The 23,171-nt window shown below is 45.6% G+C and overlaps 1 protein-coding gene and 1 pseudogene across 5 annotated transcripts in view; both read left to right on the top strand.

The window, feature by feature from the left end:
• The window catches only part of PTCH1 (patched 1), a 67,117-nt gene extending 51,131 nt beyond the window's left edge, over nt 1–15,986 (top strand). For 3 of the 5 annotated variants that reach the window (XM_033123410.1, XM_033123409.1, XM_033123412.1), the window contains 7 exons: nt 792–975; nt 2,814–3,094; nt 4,784–4,921; nt 8,030–8,172; nt 11,379–11,478; nt 11,989–12,243; nt 13,846–14,394. In XM_033123410.1, the coding sequence (XP_032979301.1) occupies nt 792–975; nt 2,814–3,094; nt 4,784–4,921; nt 8,030–8,172; nt 11,379–11,478; nt 11,989–12,243; nt 13,846–14,394 (1,650 nt within the window). Of the gene's footprint in view, nt 1–791; nt 976–2,813; nt 3,095–4,783; nt 4,922–8,029; nt 8,173–11,378; nt 11,479–11,988; nt 12,244–13,845; nt 14,396–14,915 lie in introns of those variants that run through there. The other 2 variants (XM_033123411.1, XM_033123407.1) reach the window with 2 other exon arrangements.
• LOC117032060 (60S ribosomal protein L30-like) lies at nt 15,764–22,910 on the top strand (annotated as a pseudogene).
• Nucleotides 22,911–23,171: the final 261 nt, after the last annotated feature.

The following is a 23,171-nucleotide window of genomic DNA, read 5'->3' as shown; positions in this document are numbered from 1 at the left end:
CTCTTTCTCTGTTAACTGCTGTCACTGGTGTTTTTCATTTTGTTAAAAAAGACCAAAACCATTGGAACCAGGCCTGAATGTAAACAGGAAAAAAATATACGTGTGTGTGTGTGTGTGTGTACACCTATCTCAATGTTTTTCACCTACGCGGAGCCCTCCAGACCTACTCGAGAGGGAGCTAGTATTTGGTCAGCGTAGGATGTGGCGTCCTCCTTGTGACCACGTCTCTCAGAAATAAGATTACCCAGAAAGACTGGCTGTGCGCCAGTCCCCTCCACTTTCTGGCGATGGGCATTTTTTGAATACACAGGTCATAGGAGGCTAGTGTTAGCAAAATTTATACAGATGTTGTTTTATTTTTATAGCTCTCCTCCATTTACTGGGTGGCATTTCCTTCAGTGTTAACAGCAGAGGTTAACTGCACACAGACGTGTATGGGGATTCTTGCCAGGTTTCTCCCCCTCCCCTCGTATAAATATGTTTCTCCAGATTGTTCATTCTCCGCCTTGGCTGCAGACAGTCTTTTAGCATTCAGATTTAATTGGTTCAGTTGATTCCCAGGCCATCTGCAGAACTCTATGTTATAAACACTCCGATTTTTGCATCCTCTGATCAGTGCATTTTGAGAGAAACCAAAGGTGTTCTGATGGGATTTTCTACCCTTGCAAACAGTGGGTATCCTAGTGTTTGTTACGAATGCTGGTGCCGGGCTCTGCCTCTTCTCTCCCTCGGCAGGAGTGTGTTTGCCCCAAAGCCCCTTCTGAAACGCCTCTGCTCTTCCCATTTTGCAGTTGACTAAACGGCGCCTGGTGGATGCAGATGGCATCATCAATCCCAGCGCTTTCTACATCTACCTGACCGCATGGGTCAGTAACGACCCCGTGGCTTATGCCGCCTCCCAGGCCAACATCCGGCCTCACCGTCCTGAGTGGGTCCACGACAAAGCTGACTACATGCCAGAAACCAGGCTGAGAAGTAAGTAGCCTCCATCCAGGGCCTGAGGGCCTATGGAGCCGTCTTACTCTGTTCTTCCCAGCTTGGTCACAGCCCTCGTCGGCTGACGCTGCCCAGGGTTCAAAAGTGTAAACAGAACAATCCATTTCTTTTAGTTTAAAACTCTGGGAGACAGATGAGGATGTGTAATGGAATACAACCCGTGCTCTATCACATTGAGAAATAAGAGTCTCTAATCTCCGTTTGTAGCGTTAACTCTAAGACGTCCACCAGGCATCTCTCTGAATGCCAGCTGTTCCTTGTGAAAGCTGGGGACGCCTCCAGGTTGAGTGTTGTTTTACTATTGCAAAGTTTTATCGCTGGGGATTATATGTTTATCTTAACTTTGTCAACTCTGGTGTTGAAGGGATTTTTGGCAAGTTGGGTCATTCCTGTAAGCCACCAAGCACCTGTACTCTGTCAAAGCTGTTTAAGCCCGAGCAGAAAAGTCTGTACACAGCAGCATCCTCTTCCTTTCCCCTCTCTGCCCTGACTTGGAAAGGTGGTTCTGTGTGGATTTAATTTGCATTTATGTTAGAGATACTAATAGCTTATACCTTGGATATGAGGCCGAGGGAAGACGTGAGAAAGGAGACAGGTCCGTTTGCAAACATGGCTGGAGAGCAAGCGGGTTGTGCGTCCCCCGATCTAAACCCCAGAGCCTTGTGGCAAGCAGCCAAGGCTTGTCTTAATGAAAATTTATAGTTGAGATTATAATAGGGCAAATCATGTTTAGCAAGTCAACTGAATGACCCCAAAGGGTCTGGAACACACAACGGCAGTAACTAAATGCTTGTTGTGTGAGGATTTCTTCCCCTGCTGCTGAAGACTTAGCATCGCATTGAAAAAGAAGCATGGAAGGTTTAAGTGTGTTAGATCACTAAAAGGATAAGAAAGTTAAGCATTTTTCTCAGTAAAGCATGACTTTCGAGTTATTTTGTTCTCATAAGTGATTGAGTGAAACAGTTTGAACGTAGTATTTTCGCTTGTGTCAGTTGAACAAAAAATGTTCCCACAATTGAATTCCTAAGTTGTTTAGACCCATTACAAGAGTGACTGCTTCTAGAACATTGAAATCAAAGGTTAAATAAATACACAGATCACAGGCTTCCATCCCCCACCCCCCAAAAAAAGTCAAAGGTTGATTACTGCTTAAAAAATTTTAAACCAGGGGCGGCCGGATGGCTCAGTTTATTAGAGTGCGAGCTGTTAACAACAGGTTTGCAGGTTCGATTCCCACATGGGCCAGTGAGCTGCGCCCTCCACAACTAGATTAAAGACCACGAGCTGCCAGCTGAGTTTCCGGAGGGACAGTGGGATGGCTCAGTTGGTTAGAGCGTGAGCTCTCAACAACAAGGTTGCCGGTTCAATTCCCGCATGGGATGGTGGGCTGTGCCCCCTGCAACTAAAGATTGAAAACGGCACCTGGACTTGGAGCTGAGCTGCGCCCTCCACAACTAGATTGCAGGACAATGACTTGGAGCTGATGGGCCCTGGAGAAACACACTGTTCCCCAATATTCCCCAATAAAATTAAAAAAAAAAAATTTAAACCAAAGACTAAAATTGTAAAGACCCGAAGACTCTATCATTGGTATTGCTTTGTCCTTTACGTTGAAACAAGTGCAGTATGGGGACTTTCTTATGGAGTTCTTTCTCTGCTCATGGCAGTTATGGAGAATCTAGGGACGCACGTCTGGTATGGCCAATCATGGGAATTTGTCACATCTCTTCCATGCCTGGGTCACAACCCTTTGCCTTTCTCAGTATTGCAAGGAGCCCCTTACCCATGGCTCTCTCCCTGTCCCCTTCTCTGTGCAGTTCCAGCAGCAGAGCCCATCGAATACGCCCAGTTCCCTTTCTACCTCAACGGCCTGCGCGACACCTCAGACTTCGTGGAAGCGATCGAAAAAGTCAGAGCCATCTGTAACAACTACACGAGCCTGGGGCTCCCCAGCTACCCCAACGGCTACCCCTTCCTTTTCTGGGAGCAGTACATTGGGCTCCGCCACTGGCTCCTGCTGTCCATCAGCGTGGTGCTCGCCTGCACGTTTTTTGTGTGTGCTGTGTTCCTCCTGAACCCCTGGACGGCCGGGATCATTGTGAGTTTATTCTAAGGGTCTTTGTGGAAGTCAAATTCCTTTCAGCATAGCTCTTTCTGCAGCCGGGAAGTTTTGTTTATGTCTGGGCCTCTGGAGGAGGGTATAGATTGCATCATCTGTGCTATATTTATTCTGCTGGAGGTGGCGAGGTTCATGGTTAGGTAGAGCCTTTACTGGCCTTCGTCTTGTGTCCCCTCTCCCTACAGCTGTAAACTTTGTGTAGATACGGGAGGTTTTAAGGACACTTTCCATTTAAGCATTGATGAAATACAAACACCCAAAAGAAAACATTTTTTTTTTTAATTCGAGTGTCATTTTGTGATAATCCCAGACCTAACATAGAGAAGGTTCTTCTAAACGGAGGGAAAATTAGAGAAGTTAGGACGGTGGTATATGAATCAAATGGTTTTAGAGATGGTTTTGTGTGTTGTGTGTTTTGACTCTTGGGAGAAAATGGTAAAGTAGTAATCCTAACTTATTTTTTGGCATCCTTTCTCCAAGTGTAAGACTCTCAGATTTGAAGTAAGTTTCATGTCGAGTCTGAGAAAATCATGGCAGTGTTTAAATTCCATGAACTATGGCATAGCCTTCCAAATGTCAAAATTACAAAACCAGAGACCAGGTCTTGTTTCTGCATCATAAGTCTGTGCAGCAGGTATGTTAAAAGGTAAATGTTTAGTCTGTAGGAGTTTTCATGGTACTTAAGCAGTTGATACTGTCCGTCTTTCATTAGCTTATTGAAAGAAAGCAAAGGGAACTTTCATTAAACTTGTCCTCCTACCTCCACTGCCCGCTGCCCCACCCCCGAGAAGGGAAGGTCATTCTGCCCTCTTTCATCCGTGCAAAGTTTGTTGTTTTATTTGTGTTTTCTCACCTTTGGCCCAAGAAACTCCAAAGTCAACCTCACAGATTTTCTTTCCATCTCCTTGCAAATTTTTACAAGGCAGATGAAAGGCAAATAAAAGCTTTTCCTTGGATTTAACTGTTTGCTTTGTCCACCCCAGTTGCTCCACATTTCTTCAAAGTGAAGGGGGCTGTAACCTGATCTGCATTAGCCGATGACTCTTTTCTCCTGCTTAACTTGCTCTCGAGTCGTCCTCACTTAGTCCATGGGCTCTCCAAACAAAAGCAAAGCTACTTTTAGGTGAAAGAACTTTTATTCACCCCATCCTATCAGCATTCTTTAGGATGGAGGGTGAAGCAACCCAAAACTCTAAAGTTTCAACTCAGTTACAAAGTTGAGGGGTGCTCTCTGATGGCTAAGATCAAAACAGAAGGAAATACCTTGTTTTAAATTAAATTTGTAGCTAGTCATGAGTCTATGTTTGTGTAAATCTTCATAGATTGCTCTGGTGGAGTTTTGAACATTTTTTGCTTTCTAGAGTAGGTTTATTGGAAAAACAATTTGCAGTAGAATACTAAACTTTCTCTTTATGTACTCCTACTGTCCCAAAGTGGCTGTCACAAGCTGTTCCAATGACTCCCTTCCCAGCAGGGAGATGTTGAATTAGGAAGTAAAGACCACTGTTGGAAGTTACAGCAAGTCAGCCTGTTCATTGTGTTTGGGTCTCAGTTGTTTTTCTCTGCTCTTGATCTGAAGTGAGGCCACATTGGGACTTTAACTCCTCCCTTGTTTTCCACCCTGGAGTGTGTTTGTGCCCAGCCACTTATCCCTGTGCCTTCTTACAGGTGACGGTCCTGGCTCTGATGACGGTCGAACTCTTTGGCATGATGGGCCTCATCGGGATCAAGCTGAGTGCCGTGCCTGTGGTCATCCTGATTGCGTCCGTTGGCATCGGGGTGGAGTTTACCGTTCATGTTGCTCTGGTACGGGAGACATTACTACAATTCTATGTAAAAGCAACATAGCTCCTCTTGCTCTCGTAGTCTCTGAGTTGGGAACCTTTTCATCTCCTCCAAAATCAAGGAACACACCCAGTACACACACTGTGCAAAGGCTTCGGACTGGCACAAACGTTCCCTAGGAGCGGCTGGAATTTGGCTGAACTCCTTTGCCTCTTAGGGCATCTAAGGAGTAGGGCATCGAAGGTGACTGAATGCTGGGCTGGGTCAGCAGTAGGCATTGTCGTCAGTGTGTTGGAGGGAATGAGCCAGGAAAGATTCTGTTTATTTGGTGGTGTCGTTAGTGTCATCACAGGTCCTAAAGTTGTCGACTGTGCTCCCAAGACAGATGGTGTGTGTGTGTGTGTGTGTGTGTGTACGCGTGCGTATGCTCACGACTACACACAATGGTAAAAACCACAGTAATAAAGTGAGGATAAAATGAGACCACACGCACAGGCTTACTGGGGATGGCATAATTGAGGGTGAGGCAAGTTGGCAGGCGAGGAGACACCCTGGGGCTGATGAGCGAAGGTGCAGGTGCTGAGCACAGAGGAGCTGCTCCCACCCGAGCCCACCCAGCTCCTTCCACCTTCCAGCCTCCAAGTATGAGAATTGGTGTTGCTCTCAACAGGAATTCATTTCCTCTCTCTTCCTGTGCGCAGTCCTGTGAATGCTTTGTTGGAGGAAATTAAACTTCAGAAGGACTCTCAAATCCAAAAGACAAGCTCATTGTCTATACTTATCAGAGAATTATTCAGAAGCCTCTTAGCAGTGTGTGAATTATGTTCTGTCTACACTGTGCTCATAGCCTAAGTCCTTGGGTTATTGGTGGGCATTCAGTGAGCATTTATTAACTGAATAAATAGCAATTCAATTTGGAATGCCCTAGCTAGGAAACTGAGCATTGGACTTGGAGCTAATATTTTTAGCCTTGGTTTTACAGTCTCTAGCATTGATTTCCTCTGGGCTCAGGACATGGCACGAGTGTGTCTGTACATGTACCTCCGTAGTCCTTCCACAGGAGTCTTTCAGGGTCATTTTTATGCAATTTAAAGATTGTACACTTTTGTGTTTCAGAAGCAATGTTCTCTTGAAGTTGAGCAGTTTTCCTCCCAGTGTATAATGAGAAGCTGATAAGACAGAATCAGTGTTTTCTAAATTTTGAGCCTGCCCAAAATGACTGTCCTCCATTGAACTGGGAGGAGGGAGAGAGGGTTTTTTTTTTTTAAAAAAAGAAGACTCCAACAGCTTAGAGCTTAGAAACCCATTCTAATACCATTTCTTTAAAACAAGAGAAAACACTGCATGTGAGTTAAGACTCCATTTTATTCTGATGCGAATGAAACTTTGGTCGCTTGTATTGGAAACACTGGCAGATGTATCCTAGAACAGATTCTTACAATGGAAGTGCACACTGCAGTCTTTCAGCGGCAATGGCACCCCAGGTGTCTGCCCATGAGGTGGCATTAAGAGGAATATCCACACCAGGGTTGAGTAAACAATTAGGGAAGCCTCTGCTGCTCATATAAGATGTAAGTACGAGAATTTGAGGCGTCTCGAGCCATCTTGGCTCTGCGAGCAGCAGCCCCTGCTCAGTGCAGGGAGTCCAAGTCTTCATCCAGAGACTCTGCACTCAGGACGTGGCGTTCTTACCCTCACCTGTGTGTGAACGTCTGTATACAGCGGGCAGTTACTGCTCTTACAGGGTTTGTCAAATGATGAAATAAAGTTGGTGAAGAGGATTCTTCTTCCATGAATGTCTTCAAGGAATTGAGGGGTTTCTGTCAGTTCTCTGTTTCAGTAACATAACTTGAGTGCCAGAGGATAAACCAATGCGACTCTTATAACCTCGTGGCCCAAGTATGGCACAAAGTGATATAGTTCCAAACCATCTTGGTGCTTCCCTCCCAAGAGGAAAAGGCAACTAGATTGACCCTAAAGTCTCCCGACTGAAAGAGAACACACACATATGTAGAACCCACTTGAGAGGAAAGTATGAACCCTCTGCACACCTTGTTATACTTCTGTTTCTCCGTGGATTAAGGAGAATAAGCTTTCTATCCCTCCTCTACCGGGGGCATCAGGGGTGGGACGCACCCTGCAGTGTGTTGTGAGCCAGGCTTTTTACGGAGCTGCTGCCTCCAGAAGCTCCTAGCCCTCTTCTCAGCATGCCCAGAGCAGCCTGAACTTTGGACAGAGAGGAAACGTGTGCCAGGGTTCCTCCCTGCTGGGTTCCCGCTGTAGGACCACGCAGGGTGGAACAGTAACTATTGCACATTAAATCGGTCCTGGGTCCCACTCTCAAGTTGATGGTCAGATAACCGGAACTTACTCTGTAGTTTACTCTGTAGTTTACTCTGTAAAGTTTACTCTGTAAAGATGCCATTTGGTAAAACAGCGTTCTTGATCTAGAAGAGCTTTAGAGAATGCAGAGGAGGTTAGGATGTGTCCACACGTAATTCACAGAGGCTGGACTTGAATTTATAGTACGCGTTTTTTTTTTGTGATACCTCCATGGTGCTTAGATATATTACAAACACAAGAGGTTGAACACAGCGACAGAAATTGTAACCTCAGCATATTCATGTGGAAATATGTATTTAGTACCCAGTTGCATGCGACACTTAGCTAAGTCCATTCAGAAGTAAGATCTTGACCATCCAAAAAGTCAGGCAAAATGTGGTTGCTTTCACAACTGGAGGTCTCCCATGTGAGTGGTGTGAGAGAATTTGAGCCGGGGAGAAAACTTAAGAGTGGGTAGCAGTGACAAAAAGGGAACCTTTGGTCCTTTTTTAATAGTTTTGGTTTGGTTTCTAGCTTCAGCTAAATATGCTTTCCCTCTTTCTTCATTGTTGTTATTCAAGATTTACATCAAGACCAAATACGACCGAATATCATGAACAAAATTTTTTTTAGTATAAGCCTAGATTGAACTAGTTGAGTAACCCCGATTAAACATTCCAAGAGCTAAGTAGGAAGCTCTGAGAGGTTCTGCGGAGACAGAAAAGCAGCATGTAGCATTGCAGGCAAGAGTGACCACTGACCAGGTCCCGTCTAGGACTGGTCACCCACACTCCTCTTGTTGCACAGGCCTTTCTCACAGCCATTGGCGATAAGAACGGCAGGGCCGTGCTTGCCCTGGAGCACATGTTCGCACCTGTTCTGGATGGCGCTGTTTCTACTCTGCTGGGAGTGCTGATGCTTGCGGGCTCGGAGTTTGATTTCATCGTCAGGTAAGCAGGAGCAGGAGAGAAGACTTATTTTAAAAATCATTTGTTCCTGTGGTCGCTGTTGCTTGTTTCCTTCTGTATCTGCTAGATCGCAGCATGTCTTCATTGTGACTCAATGTTGCCCCCCAGCTCTACTGAGGAATATTTATAATGGGCAAATAAAAATCATACGTCTTTAAGGTGTACAACATGGTGTTCTGATGATCACAATCTGTGATGCCACTTTCTTTTAAGTGTATTAACTCAGAGGTAAGCTGAGAAATACAAAGACAAGCTCTCTTCTAGGGCCCTCTTGGGGAGAAAAGATGGAGGGTTTGGAGCTGGCAGCAAAGGTAACTCCACAGCTTGAGGCCGAAGTATCACCCAATGTCCCCGTTATTGGTATTCCAGGTTAGAAATAATATGCCCAGATTTCAGATTCGAATTCCCACTAAGATTTAGGATGCATTTAACATGGGACATGGGTGTGAAATTTTGGAAATCCCAGCCTGGTTTGGATATTTCTCTTTGGGATCTCAGGGCAAGCAGTCTCTGGTGAATTTAATGAAGAACGTGGTTTTCTGAAGTATAAAAGGGGAGCAAGTTTTCCTTTTGAAAGAACTTGAGAACAGCAGAGCAAGGCCATTTTCTTCTGTGAACAGCCTCGGCGACTGTGTGAAGTAGCTACTCCACCGCTGCTCTGAGGAGAGGCCAGGCCAGAATCACCAATAAGTAAAAGATAGTCCAGAATTACAACCGTGGTAAAGCTGAACGAAATGGGAGAAATGGCTGGATTATTTGCTTCCGTAATCTGGAGAGAGAATCTAAACAGCCTTTCCTGGTTTGTGTGTCTCTGATAGGCCTTTCGTTTTCAAGTAAAAAGAACAGGGTTTTCAGTCTTAGCCAGTTTATGATGGAGAAAACATCAGTCCGTTGGTGTGTGGTGTTCCCCAGTGGGCGGTTCGGCCTCCCGGAGCTCGGCCTTCCTAGAGTGAGTGCCAGAGTTGGCTCACTCTCGTTTTGGTGTAGGGTGAGTGAAGAAGTGAGATACCTGTGACGATGTAGACCACACTTTTCAAACCGTAATGTGCTTATAAGTCATCTGCGGCTGTCAACGCAGGTCGCATTCCGTAGGGGGTGGGAGGGTGGGAGCAGAGCCTGCGTTGCCCGCTCCTGGGTGATGCCCGTGCTGCCTGGCTCCTCGACACACTGTGAATCACGTCACAAGCCAGTCAGTACCTTCTTGTTTGCCGGCACCCGATAGGTGTGTGCCCAGACTAGATCGAGGTTTCAGCACGGGTTTTGTGTTAAGCTCTTAATTTGACTTTTCCTTTATTTCCTTAATATACATTTATTCAGGCATTTATAGTTGTTTCTTTATAGTATAAAAAGCCCTATGCCAAGAGTTTCTTTTGTATGATTTCTCATTTGACACAATGTGATGAGCCATTTCACACAACAGCAATTAACGTGGGACCCCATCCCCCTCCATGCAACTTACGGAAGAGAGGAGTTTACAGGCAATTCAAAACCCTGGGGAACGCAGGGTGTGATGGGATTCCACAGGATCTAACTCAGCCTTGTGGGTGATGCCACGTGAGCCACACAGAGGAAACTTAGCCTGAATCCGAGCAACCGGTGGGGACCCTGGGTGGAGGGCAGAATCCCAGCTCTCTCACCTAACCCATGGCTCCTTGTTCTCTCCCAGAAATATCAGGGTTCTTGTTTCAAGCACTTGAAAGGGCTTCCCATTTTCTAGAACTGGATGGATTAACCTGATAGAGCCCTCACGGGGGTCGACTAGATGAGCAGACATTGTATACACTAAGCGTCAGAAATCTAATTGGTCTGTTTATCCTACAGTTAGATGGATGGGATGCAAATGTCTTGATGCCTGCTGCTGATATATGCCTCCGCCTAAAGTTCCAGCAGTTTACATTAGAGCAAGACGTTGGCTGCTTGGTTTTTACTAATGCAGCTCAGAAGTTTCTAGTGTTTACAATAGCTGCGAGGTATTTGTATTTTTATAGGGATTCTCTCTCCTTTCATCTAACGTCGAAACATATATAGACATGGCACAGTTTGGTGCCTGTTCTGTTTTATGATCAAGAGGACCATTAGCAGATAGATATCTTGCTCTCCCTCCTCCCAGGACATCCTGTGCTCCCTCTCCCCCGTCCCCTCCCCAGCCCAGCCCACTTACAGCAAAATTGCCCTAGAAATCGTTGGTGACAGAAACATACATGTGTGCGCGTGCGTGCGTGTGCGTGCACAGGCCGCCCCTCCCCCTGTGTGGACTGTCCACCCGTGGCTGTCCCTGGCTGACAGGTTTACCTTGGTATTCATGAACAGTCCCAGACCTTAGCCCTCAGTGGTGGGAAAGCAGGGTCACTTGTGCACTCTCCTCTTCTTCATGGCGCTGCAGCCTTTATGTGCGAATTGGCTGACGCCAAACAAGAGTATTCAGAGATGCTACATTGTTCAACAAAAGATTGGCCGCAGAGCAGCCCCATGGCCCGACCGCCCTCCCCCGCAAAGGCCCCAGCAACTGCAGAATGGGCAGGGTTTTCTTGGCAGAAAGCTGGTTCCTGTGTTCTCAAAAGGTTGCAATTGGAGCTATTTGGTTAAACTGGAACTCACAGGATTCTAGGCAGAAAGTTGTGATTAATGAAAGCCCAGGGAAAGCCTTACCTGATACGCTAGAGACTTAATTAGAGATTCTGCTCTAAGATGCAGAAGCATTTCACAGTGGATTAGCTGTCTGCACAAGTGGGCTGCTTTTCCTCCTGGGCTAAATTGTTTAAATTCTACACCCTTCACTTCATTTGTTTGCTTCTGCTGGGTTTTCATGGACAGGGCCCCTCTGCATTGTATTTGTGCTTTCAGTCTGCTCAGCCATTCAGTTCACATTCCATATTTTTGTGTTTGTGTAACACATTCATAAATAACATCACATGCCGTGAGATTTCAGCAAATTAACAAACTAATTTTTTCCCCCTCCTTTCACGAACTAACACTTTGGGTTGTGGAATGCAACCCTCAAAAATCATAAGGTTAAAAAAAACCTAATCTTGTGCTGAATTTGAACCATAGTTTTGTTAACAGTCTTTTCATCGGTGTGGGTTTTGCTAATTTTTGGTCTATGATGTGTTGCAATATTTGGGCATGCGAAGGGTAGCTTAATTTATCTTTGCTACAGTGAATGTTCCTGTTTCCCTTTTATCTTCAAGGTATTTCTTTGCTGTCCTGGCAATCCTAACAATCCTGGGTGTTCTCAACGGGCTGGTTTTGCTTCCAGTCCTTTTGTCCTTCTTCGGACCGTATCCTGAGGTCAGTAATTATGCTGCGTGTAGCGTGCAGTCCACGAGCCACCTGAATGCGATTTTTCCTGGTGTCACTCTTAATTTAGATATTTAGGTATAGCCACATTACTGATGGTTTACTTTTTCAGTAAACATCTCAAAAACTATGGCTTTTTTCTCTTCAACGTATACTACAGGGGATGTAGTACTGGTTTGTTTGGTTTCTTTAAACCAAGTGATTGGCAGCCTGAGTCTTGTAGGTCTATATCAGTGAAGCATTTTCTACTCAAGATGAATATCTGGGCTTGAATAAGAGTCAAAAGGGTGGCACCTGCCTTTCCAGTGTGTGAAAGCAGAGGGCAGTTCTTTTGCTCCAGTTGGCAGACCTTCGGGTCCTCCTCAAGGTGGCAGAGAGGGAGGGGAACATGGAGTAGGGAGAGAGACTGGGGGCGGGGTGGGGGTACTGCTCCTGGAACTGTGAGTGTGGCTAACAGGTAAATGGACGGTAGCACTTCTAATGTGGAATCCCCTTCAATAGGTGTCTCCAGCCAATGGGATGAACCGGCTGCCCACTCCTTCCCCAGAGCCGCCCCCTAGTGTGGTCCGGTTTGCCGTGCCCCCCAGTCATGTGAACAACGGGTCAGATTCCTCCGACTCCGAGTACAGTTCTCAGACGACGGTGTCGGGCCTCAGCGAGGAGCTTCGACAGTACGAGGCGCAGCAGGGCGCCGGGGGTGCTGCCCACCAAGTGATCGTGGAAGCCACAGAAAACCCTGTGTTCGCCCGCTCCACGGTACGTCGTGCTCAGGGGCACCCCCTGCCTGCTCCGGGCAGCAAAGTGGAGGTGACATGGAATCATATGAAATTGCCAATGTGACTCTCCTTAAACTATTAAAAAAATGTCAGATTCGTATAGTTGGATCGAAAAGGGCATAGGCCAGTTATGGTAAGTGCACGAGCAGTGGCATAGATCTTGTACAGGCTAAGTACAATTTGAGCTAAAGGGCCAGGGGAAAGCGGGCCTTGCCTCTCGCGCGCTCTTTATATGACTTTATATATCACTTTATATATCACTTGGAATAATACTTTTTAAAACTGTAGTGGGATTTTTATTGCCAGTAGAAGTGCTGTATTTTTTTTCTCCCACTTCTGTTACCTTTAATTGCTTTTGGTACAGAATTATTTCCGTTATTGTCTTTACCAGAGCTTTTGTGGCTCCGAATGCAGTCTAGGTGGCTGGAGAAGAGCAGGGAAGCTTGGCCTTCGGTAATTCAGGAAAGCTGTTAACAGCCTGGGGACCCTTCTCAGAGGCTCCGAGAGCCCCGGCCGCATCCTTCACTCTGCTCCCCAGGTTGTCCTCAGCACCCCCAGTCCTGGAGCACAGCACAGAAAACATGTGGAAGGTTCTAAGGCTCATATTCCTTCCACGGAGAGCCTCCTGCTGTCCCTCCAGGAAGTGGGTGTTCCAGTCCCAGGTCAGAGCAGGCCTTCCATGAAAGAGAGGGGCCAACCAAATAACCTAAATTTTCCTCCTCTTCCCCCTCCTTGCCCCTCCCCGGGGCGATGCCTGCTGAGCTGCAGTGTGAATCTGGTTTTGTTCAGCAGGAGCCTAAAAATAGGTACAAGCTGAACGACTTTGAAGTTGGTCACGGTCCTTCTGATTGATGTGGCCACTGTGTTGCTCCATGCTTTGTATAGAGACCCAGAAACCAGATTCCTAACGAGCGACCAGAGCAGCGCTGCCCCACAGAACTCGGAGATGATGCAAATGCCCTCTGTGCTTCAGTACAGTAGTCACTGGCTACATGTGGCTGTCAAGCACTTGAAATGTGGCTAACGATTCTGAGGAGCTGAAGTTTGAATTTTAGTTCATTGAAATGTAAAGCTGTACGTCCCTAATGGGTACCATATTCAACAGCGTGAGTAGACAGTCCTGCCCACGTCCAGCATTTGGGCATGCCAGGGCCACATGCTTAGCAACGTCAGAGGAAGAGGAGCTCAGGATCTGACCCCACTGAGCGGCGGATGGTGGGTAGCGGACTGTGGGAGGCAGGCATTGCAGGTACTCTCCAACCACAGCTCAGCATTTATGGGCAGCAGCCGTATATGTCCAGCCAGCTATCGGAGAAAGCCTAGACATGGAGTCCAAACGAGGCACTCTTTTGCCCCTGGAGGTTCTCAGAGAATGAGTTTTTCTTTTCTCAGTGAAAGGCCCTGTTGGCTCCTCTGGGCATCTCCCGGCCATCTGTGGGGTTGACTGAGCGCTTGGTTAAGGAGCGGTGTGTGGGTGGCCAGGCAGGTGCCGGAGCCAAGAAGGGAGGGCTGGGAGTGGTGGGGGTGCTGCCCAGCCTGGGGTTAGCGCTGGCCTGCTTGAACCTGCCCTCACCCTCTGCAGGTGGTCCATCCAGAAGGGAGACATCACCCGCCCTCGAACCCTCGACAGCAGCCCCACCTGGACTCAGGGTCCCTGCCACCCGGACGGCCAGGCCAGCAGCCCCGGAGGGAACCTCCCAGAGAAGGCTTGCGACCACCCCCCTACAGACCGCGCAGAGACGCTTTCGAAATTTCTACTGAAGGGCATTCTGGCCCTAGCAATAGGGACCGCCTGGGCCCCCGGGGATCCCGCTCTCACAACCCTCGGCACCCAGCGTTCACTGCCATGGGCAGCTCGGTGCCCGGCTACTGCCAGCCCATCACCACCGTGACGGCCTCAGCGTCTGTGACTGTTGCTGTGCATCCTCCGCCCGCCCCTGGGCCCGGGCGGAACCCCCGAGGGGGCCTGTGCCCGGGCTACGAGGACTACCCCGAGATGGACCCCGGGCTGTTTGAGGACCCCCACGTGCCTTTTAACGTCCGCTGTGAGAGGAGGGATTCCAAGGTGGAGGTCATAGAGCTGCAGGACGTGGAATGTGAGGAGAGGCCCCGGGGCAGCGGCTCCAACTGAGGTGTGTGAGGCCGAAGGGACACAGAGGGACACGGAGAGCAAAGCTCCTTGGGGTTTCTGGGGCTTGGATCCCCGGGCATTGGTATGTGCCGAACTGAACGTGAGTGACCTTTTATCCCCAAGGCAAGGCTGCCATGTCCAAGCTCTGTCATCCTTGGAGAACTAGTCTTGTCCCAAACTGGGTCTCTCCCCTCACTGTTAACCTGTTGACAGTTACTGCAACTTAACAGAGATGCTAATAGCAGCACCTTTCACCTATTTTTCAATCTTTCTTAAAGTGCCATACAGGTAGGTATGGTAAATGTATAGTTCAGTGAACGGTTACAAATGAACATATTCGTGTCACCAGCTCACAGATGGAGGAAGGGATCATGACCAGTCCCTAGAAACCCCTTCTGCCCTCACCCAGCCGCACACCATTTCTCTTTCTATAAATCACTTTTGCCTGTTTGTGTGCTTTATAAATATGGACTCATACCTGTTACTTCGTTTGACTTCCTTTTTGTTTCTTTCTTTTAAAGGGTGAGTAAAATCTGAAGCAAAGAGGCCAAAGATTGGAACCCTCCCACCCACCCCCCCCACCCCCTCAGAACTGCTTGAAGAGAACTGCTTGGAGGTGGATGTCCTGCACCAGGATGGCAGTTCAACGTTACTGTAACCAATTGTATTATTTTGTGAAATATTCCGATAAATATTTAAGAGGTGTACACATATGTAATATACGGAGGAACAGATGTAAAGTAGTGTGATCTGGGGCTTCTTCACTCCTGCCCCCGAGTGGGCAGTGGGCAGGCCGCAGCAAGCCCCTCCCTATTTGTACATTGGTCTCTGTGCCACGACCAAGCTTAACTTAGTCTTAAATTTCAGCATATGTTGCTGCTGCTTAAATATTGTATAATTTACCTGTATAATTCTATGCAAATATGGCTTATATAATAGGATTATTTTGTAAAGGTTTCTGTTTAAAATATTTTAAAGTTGCATATCACAACCCTGTGGTAGTATTGAAATGTTACTGTTAACTTTCAAACACGCTATGCGTGATAATTTTGTTGTTGTTTAATGAGCAGATATGAAGAAAGCACGTTAACCCCGGTGGCTTCTCTAGGTGTTAGTTGGATGTGATTCTTCTGTTCGGCTGTGTATGTGAACGTGTGTGTGGTTTCCCAATGTACTGTACTGTGATTTTTTTTTTTTTTCCTGTTTTTGTTTCTTTCACTGTCTGTAAACCCTTCGTGGGCTCTGCCCTAGTCAGGCTCGAAGAGTCGGGATACCGTTATTGCCTGGTGCTGGTGGAGGGCTCGCCTGCCCTAAACATCGCCTGTCCTTTTGCCAGACACGCTTCACATCCAGGGCATCTCTTAAGATCATGGGCCGCCATCCAGAGGCCCCAGCTTGCGCCTCCGAGGAGATGAGTTCCTTCAGGTGGATCTTAATGGTGGAGGTTGTTACCTCAGGGTACAGAGCTAACATCTGTTCGCTTCATTGTTCAAGCATTGGAGAACATGCCTCGTGGTGAGCCTCACGTGGGCCGTGAGCGTATTATGCAGCCTTCATTATACCTCTTGTGACACACACACACACACACACACACACACACACACACGTGCGCGTGCGCACACCAACACCCCCACACCCCCCAAAAAAAGTAAGAGTGGATTTGAAAGTGTTTTAAAGACAATGATCCTGCTACAGGTAGAGAAACCTATTCATTCTGGGCCCACAGAGGTGATGTTTTGAGTCCCTACAATTGAAACTCCCTTTTTTCTTAAATTGCACAGTTGTTCAGGGCTTTCTGGATCTGTTTGCATCTTTAAAAATAAATAGCGAGCATCCAATACGGTGATGTGGAGTCAGAGGTTCTGTAGGATATGAGCTTCAGAAGGATCCTTCTCAGTGAGTTTATATTAACATTATGGGTGCACACTTCCTAAATAAATCGTCTCCTTCCTCTCACCGTTTTTAGTGTTCTTTCTATGTGACATTTATTCACAAGCAGGAAGATGCTTATTACGTACACCCCAGTTTAGAATGAATATGGAGGCAGATCTCTCAACCAGGCATTATTTTTAAAGATTTGCTTCTGTATTGATTCTGTTGTCTTGCTCTGAAGCTTGGTCTTCCTCAGCTCTTAGCCAGAGACCAGCAAATGTCCGGGAAGCACTTGGCGCCCAGACTCAGCTAATATAGTAGTGCACAAATGGCAGCTCCCGTTATGCTCTCCTGTTTTACATGGAAAATCTTAATCAAAAGGCAACGGGCCCCCAGTAGTACCCAGCAGTGCAGTGACCTCAGATCCTGAACTCGCCACAAAACTGTAAGATACTAATTGGAAGCCGCCAGGTGTGTTAATATGCCAGGGGCCCCAACAGCTACTGTTTGGTGTCTCTGTTACCACACTGTCTACCTACCACCCAGATCTGCTCAGAAATCTTCTGTCCTGATGATGCAAAATTCCGAGATCTGCTTCCCTCTGGCTCGTGGCTTGCCCCCACTCCTTTCCTGAGCCCAACTTGTGTGGTGCATGACAGCTCGCCCAGCCCCTGCTTTCTACAGCGTAGAACTTTCTCCGATAGTCACATTGGCAAAGGGAGAATGCAGGCGCTGGCAGGCAACTAGAGTCTCTCTCGCTCACTCTTTTTAAAATAGTTTTATTTTGTCTGTCTTATTTGTTCATTTGGATGTTTTAATTTTTTAAAAGAAATCTTTGCTGATATTTATAATTTTGTATCATAAGAATGTTTTCCTACAGTATTTGTCATGCCAGTTTATAACAAAAAAATGCAGGGATTTTTATTTCTATTGGAAACACTATTACAGCTATGTTTTACTTTTGAACAGAATTTTTATTTGTATAGAGTGCTTACTAATGTTAAATAGTTCAGAGTATATAACATTTTCATTAAGGACTCATGGTAGGTTTTAGTGTAAGGAGTTTAAAGGAAATAAATATTCAAACTGCGTCTCTTTTCTGCCGATTTTGGTGGAAATGGGTTTGTGTCATTTCAATTACAAAGATAAAAGTATGCCATATAATTTATTTATATGAAAATTTATTTTTGTAGTGTATATAGTAGTCATCAAGTCTTTTGACAGAAGTATATTTTTAAAGAATTTATATGTGATGAATCCATAATGTCTGGAACTTTGCTGAGACATGAGTGGGGCACACTTTTCATTGTAAAGTACAGCAAGGAAAAACTATGTTTTAACAGTGTTAAGAGAGTAAGATCGAGTAAATATTCACGCAATTGTGAAATGTGTATTAGTTACCATTTGTGAACTAGTGTGGTTCTCATTTTAAATCTTGGAAGGCAAAAATGTACAAACTCTCTAAATATTAATGTTCAAACACTGATAGAAATTCTAACATGAATAAAAAATAATATAACTTGTTGGTTATGTCTTTGTTTATAGAATGTTTTTTAATTAAAATATTTTATGGAGGCAGTTAGTGTGTCAGGCCGTCATAAACTTTGTTGTTTCTTCTTGCTAACCTTGTCGAATACTCATTTTTTGTCCTACTTCGTGGAGGCATTGTTGATAGAAAAAGTTCTATGTTTCTGTTTTCTGACACCAAGAAACTTCCTAAATTACCATTCAAAATGATCCCTTCTTATACCATCTCTTAACATTCTTATTTTTTATGTGATGCTTAATAATTAGAGGGAATGTTTATAGAGACAAATTCAGTGATTGTTAAAATAAATGAAGGTATTGCACTTAAACAGTATAGCTGATAATGTGGGGCTGATTGAACCCGATACGGAAAGTTATTTTTCTGAGTGTTTGATATGATGATACCTTATCTTTAGTAGAGCCACGGAGAAAATTAAGGCCAGGAATAGCATCCCCACTTGACAGCTGGAAACAAGGAGTGGTAGGGACGAACTGGAGACCCAAATTGCTTTAAGCATGTGGTGAGGTCAACGAACTGCAGCCCACAGACCTCTTGTTTTTGTACAGATTTATCAGAAGATACTCATTCACGTACAGATTGTCTATGGCCGCTTTTGAGCTACAATGGCAGAATTGCGTAGTTGCAACATGACTGTTTGTCCTGCAAAGCCTATACTATTTATTAATACTAACTGGCCCTTAAGAAAGAGTGCCAGCCCATCTTAGGGCAGGGGTATCATAAGCCGACAACCCTCAAGTGTGGCAGCATTGGCCTGCCTTCGGAGCTTGCTTGAAAAGTGGGATCCCGGGCCACCCCAGACCTACCGAGTCACAATTCCAGGAATCCGCTTTAAGGAACTGTCCTGGCGGTTCGGACATACCAGCAGAGGCAATCCCTAAATTCCTTCCAGCAGAATGTGGCCATGGTTCTATAATTTGACTTGGTTACACGGCCATTGCGGGCCAGATCTGGAAACAGCACAGCGATCCCGACTTCTCTGTGTGGTCTTCCCACAAAAGCACATGTTCATCTGTGGGAAAGAGTGGAGACCTGTGAACTCCGCATTTGTGCCTGGGAGTCAGGAGAGGAATTCCCCATAGTGCTCTGCCACCACTGTGGGACAAGACCTCAGTGGAGGGCGTGGGCTCCTGACCTTGCTGAGGGAAGGCCAGACCAGGCCAGACCCTCTGCCACCCTCCCTGCTGAGGGTTCCAGGTGACCCACTCTGACTCGGGCAAGTCATATGAAACATCAGAGCTTCTGTCCTCATCAGTGAAGAAATTAAAGATGATGTGTGTCCCTCACTGACTTCTGGAGGTTGAAAGCCATGATGGTTGTGACGAGGTCTGGAACAGAGGGGACATTAAGAGTAAAACGAGAATCACCACAACCTCTGTGAACCCCACACAGTTCTGGTTCAATCACCAATTCTCAGCTTCTTAGAGTTCCCCACCCCTAAGGTGACAAGAACCCTCGTACAGAAACCTGAATTGCTATGGGAGGGTTTTGTACTTAGTCCCTTTTTCGGGACATTCGAGGTATACAGTAAACTCGCCAAGGAGTAAGACGCCCAGGTAAAACAAAATGGATACTTTACCTGGAAAAAATAATCATAACATACTAAGCAAGGTTTTCTGTCTTATAACCTTCCTACCCGCTCCTGGTATCAGCGATGTGTTCCTAAGCCCTTCAGTAGTGAACTTCATACATCATGCTTACTTGGTTCAGTCACAAGTCATGGAGGAATATGCACTCCCCCGAAACAGCACGGAAAATATTAATTGCATTAATTGGAATTCAAATTGAGAGACGCTTTCTTCTAGACTTGCTTTATTCCACCAAAATGTCCATCGCCATCTGATCTTACAGTCTTTATAAATTACATATACCTAAGTAAGCTCACTTAGTTTTCATGTTGGCCTAGGGAGAAGTTTTTCACCAGATTTGTGTCCCAAAATCCACCATATTTATTCAGGACTTAGGTAAACATAAGGCCCCATTTTTTTTGGCACAACGGATGTATTTAACAGCTTCGGGAATGCTGCGTGCTGCTAAATTTCGGGCAGCAGCCACGTTGATGTAAAAGCAGGTGTTTCATTTTTGGTAACTGGCAACTGACCTCTTAAAAGAAGTGGAGATGACCTATTAATCATCCAAAAAGAATGTTTGCCAAGTTTTAATGACTTTTAGTGAAGACTGAACCTAATGAGAACATGCCTCAAACATGAACCTGTGTAATTGTTCATATTGTCGTGGTGGGGACATGTTGGATGACACCTTATGCATAGGTTCCCTGCCAGGAAATTACAACTGTCAGCATAAAAATCTTGAAGGGATATTCTTGTCTGTTAGGAACACGATGGACCTTAGGAAAACAGGGACCCAGGACCCTCCATTACAAAAAGAAGAGAGAAATAGGGACGACACAAATTAAACCTGGCATAGCCAAAGCATGTATATGCTGCAAGGCAGGGTATTTTCATGCCTCCTCCTTAAGGAGTCTCTTTCTTGGGGCAAAGAAAACGGGGCCATTCAGCTGAGAAGCTGTGAAGGGAACTGGCCTTGTAGAGAGCATTTGTCCTGAGAATGAGACACACACCCACGAGCAGCGTCACCCAGAAGAGACAACCACAGCCACGTCTTTCTCAAAGTCAACTGACCCCTTTACATTCCTTTTTTCCTGGAGTGTTCTCTTCGTTTATCTGTTTCCTGTCCACAAGACATGAGATGTAAGCTACCCACAAGGCAGAAACGCACTCCGATAAGAGTTCACACTGAAACAAGCCCAGGAAATACCTATCAGCAGCACCGTCTTCATACACAACACACAACAGCTTGTTTTCCTGCGGAGAGGGGTGGAGGGAGGTGGATAAGAACCTGTTTTATTTTTACGAAGAAAAAAAATCGTGTAGATGGAGGAGAAACTGATGAGCAAGTTCTGACTGGTGAGTTATTATATAATAATGAGGATTGCACCATTAAGCCCATGTCAAAGTGCCAAAAGAAAAAAGAAAAACCTTAGTAATTACAAAGTTCAGACAGCAGCAGCGGTAGGTAGACTCCTGTTGAAAGCCTCTTACAGCAAAAGGAGAAGCAAGATGAGGCAAGAATGGAGAAAAGCAGGAGGCTCTCTGCTGTGGACTGAGAAAGAGAACAGCTATCTATCAGAGGAGACGTGTTCAGATGTCCAGAAAGTGAGGCCGACGCTGGAAAAGACCCAAGTACCACAAAAAGTAGGAAAAGACCATTAAAATGAGGAAGGGGTATGCAGAAAGGTAAGAATGGAACAGAGTGCCAAGAGACAAAGACCTCCTTCAAAACACCCACAGCCTGCAAGAGCAGTTGCCAGCCCATAATACTTCAGAATCGTGACTGCTGACGTGTCAACAAGCACACCTGGGCCTCTATCCGTGGATGATTTTTTCTTTTCCTATTACAGCTCCCACCTCACAGGGGATCATGGAAGGTTACCAAGAATCATGGGAGTTTGTCATGAATCATGGAAGGCTAACGCTGTATGAGACGTTTGCCATCTTGCATCCAAGAAACCTGGAGAAGTGATATGACTGACGTGCCTACCATCAGCCAACACCTTCAAGAGTCAAGTCAGTTTAGAAACTGGATCTAGTCCAGTTCAATGTTGTTATTTTCTCTTGTTGCCCTCATCACCCCCTCCCCCCACATCTGTTTCATGTGTTAATTTCAAAGGCGTGGATGACTGCTATCTACACAACTGCTATCACAAAAGAGTTTCTGGGCCTCTCAGCCACCATGTGCACACAGACTACATGTCTGCACTGAAGGCAAACAGCTGCAATGGAGGAAGCAATTAGCAAATCTCTGAATTATCCTTCTGATTACACTTAAATTCCAAAAGCTAATTGGCTAAAATGTTCCTCCTTAATTAGAAGCAATTAATATGTGAAACTAGGTATGCGTTTCACAAGAGAGGTGCATTTCATGATTGAAATCTCATAGTTCATTTACTAATGGTCCCTAATGGCCTGTAATCATAAGGTGCACACAATTAAGGTGGGATTTTCAAAGTGTAAGTAAGGGAGGATGCCGGAATTTATGAATTATTCTTTCACTGCCAAAGATGTAGCCTGCTTCCACCTTGGACTGCAAAACACACAACATGAACGCACGTGCTTGCCAAACACAGCCACATGCGAGGGAAGTCCTGACCTGTCAACTTTGACCCCTTCCAAATTTTCTCCTCTCTACTCTCATTCTCTCAAGGGTTGTCCTCTCTGAGAGGACTCTCCCCGCACCAAGATCAAAAGAAATCTATCCAAAATACAGATTCTAATGGTGGAGCCTCACCCTGAGTAGCGAAAATACTGGTAATAAAAACCACCGTTTCTTGCTCAATAAAGGTCAGGACATAAGTTATTTCACCAAACAAAACCAATAAACATGGTATCAATAGAGACTCGAAATGAGGAGAAAAGAGTGCTAAAATACAGGAGGTGATAGAAAATAGGAAGAACAGATGGGGGCAGGGCAGTGAAAAGGATGAGAAATTCATAATTACGGAGGTGAATTAAGAAAGCAAGAAGGAAAAGGCAAAGGCTGACTAAGAAGAAGGTACCAGCAGAATTGAGGCCATGACCGGAATTCCTCACCACACACCGAACTAATTTTCTGAGAATGGTGGTGTTCTAAAACCAAAGAGGGAAGATAGATTATAAACACAGTGCCTGGCTTTCTCACTGCCTGGCCATCTTGGTGGCTACTCCTGGTTGGGGGCCATCTGGCACTCTAGACAGGAAGATGGTGGGAGCAAAGATGAAAAGTCAGTGGAATCAGTCAAGCCTAGACCCTAACTCATTATGAAAAATGGAAAGTATGTGCTGGGGTGTAAGCAGGCTCTGAAAATGATCAGACGAGGCAAAGCAAAACGTCATCCTCACCAACAACTGCCCAGCTTTGAGGAAATCGAAAATTGAGTATTATGCTGTGTCGGCCCACACTGGTGTCCATCAACACAGTGGCAATAATATTAGATTGGGCACAGCGTGTGCAAATACTGCAAATCATGCACCCTGGCTACCACTGATCCAGGTGACTCTATATCATTAGAAGCATGCTAGAACAGAGTGGTGAAAAGTAAATCATGCAAAAAATGTCCTTACTAAAACTGGCCAGAGCTTGATTAAAATACACACACACACACACACATACACACACACACACACACACACACACGCTTTTGTTTTATGTGTGAAGTTTTTCCTCTACCTTCCTTTCATTCTCCAAAATCTTAGAGTGATAGGTGTATTGACCAACTATAGCCCACAGGCCAAGTCCAAATACTACTTGTTTTTATAAATGAAGTTTTATTGAAACACATCTATGCCTATTCATTTATGTA

This window comes from Rhinolophus ferrumequinum, chromosome 12 (assembly GCF_004115265.2).
Source record: "Rhinolophus ferrumequinum isolate MPI-CBG mRhiFer1 chromosome 12, mRhiFer1_v1.p, whole genome shotgun sequence".
Taxonomy (NCBI): Eukaryota; Metazoa; Chordata; class Mammalia; order Chiroptera; family Rhinolophidae; genus Rhinolophus; species Rhinolophus ferrumequinum.
Note: the sequence above shows the minus strand (reverse complement) of the source record. Positions and strands in the feature narration are given on the sequence as shown.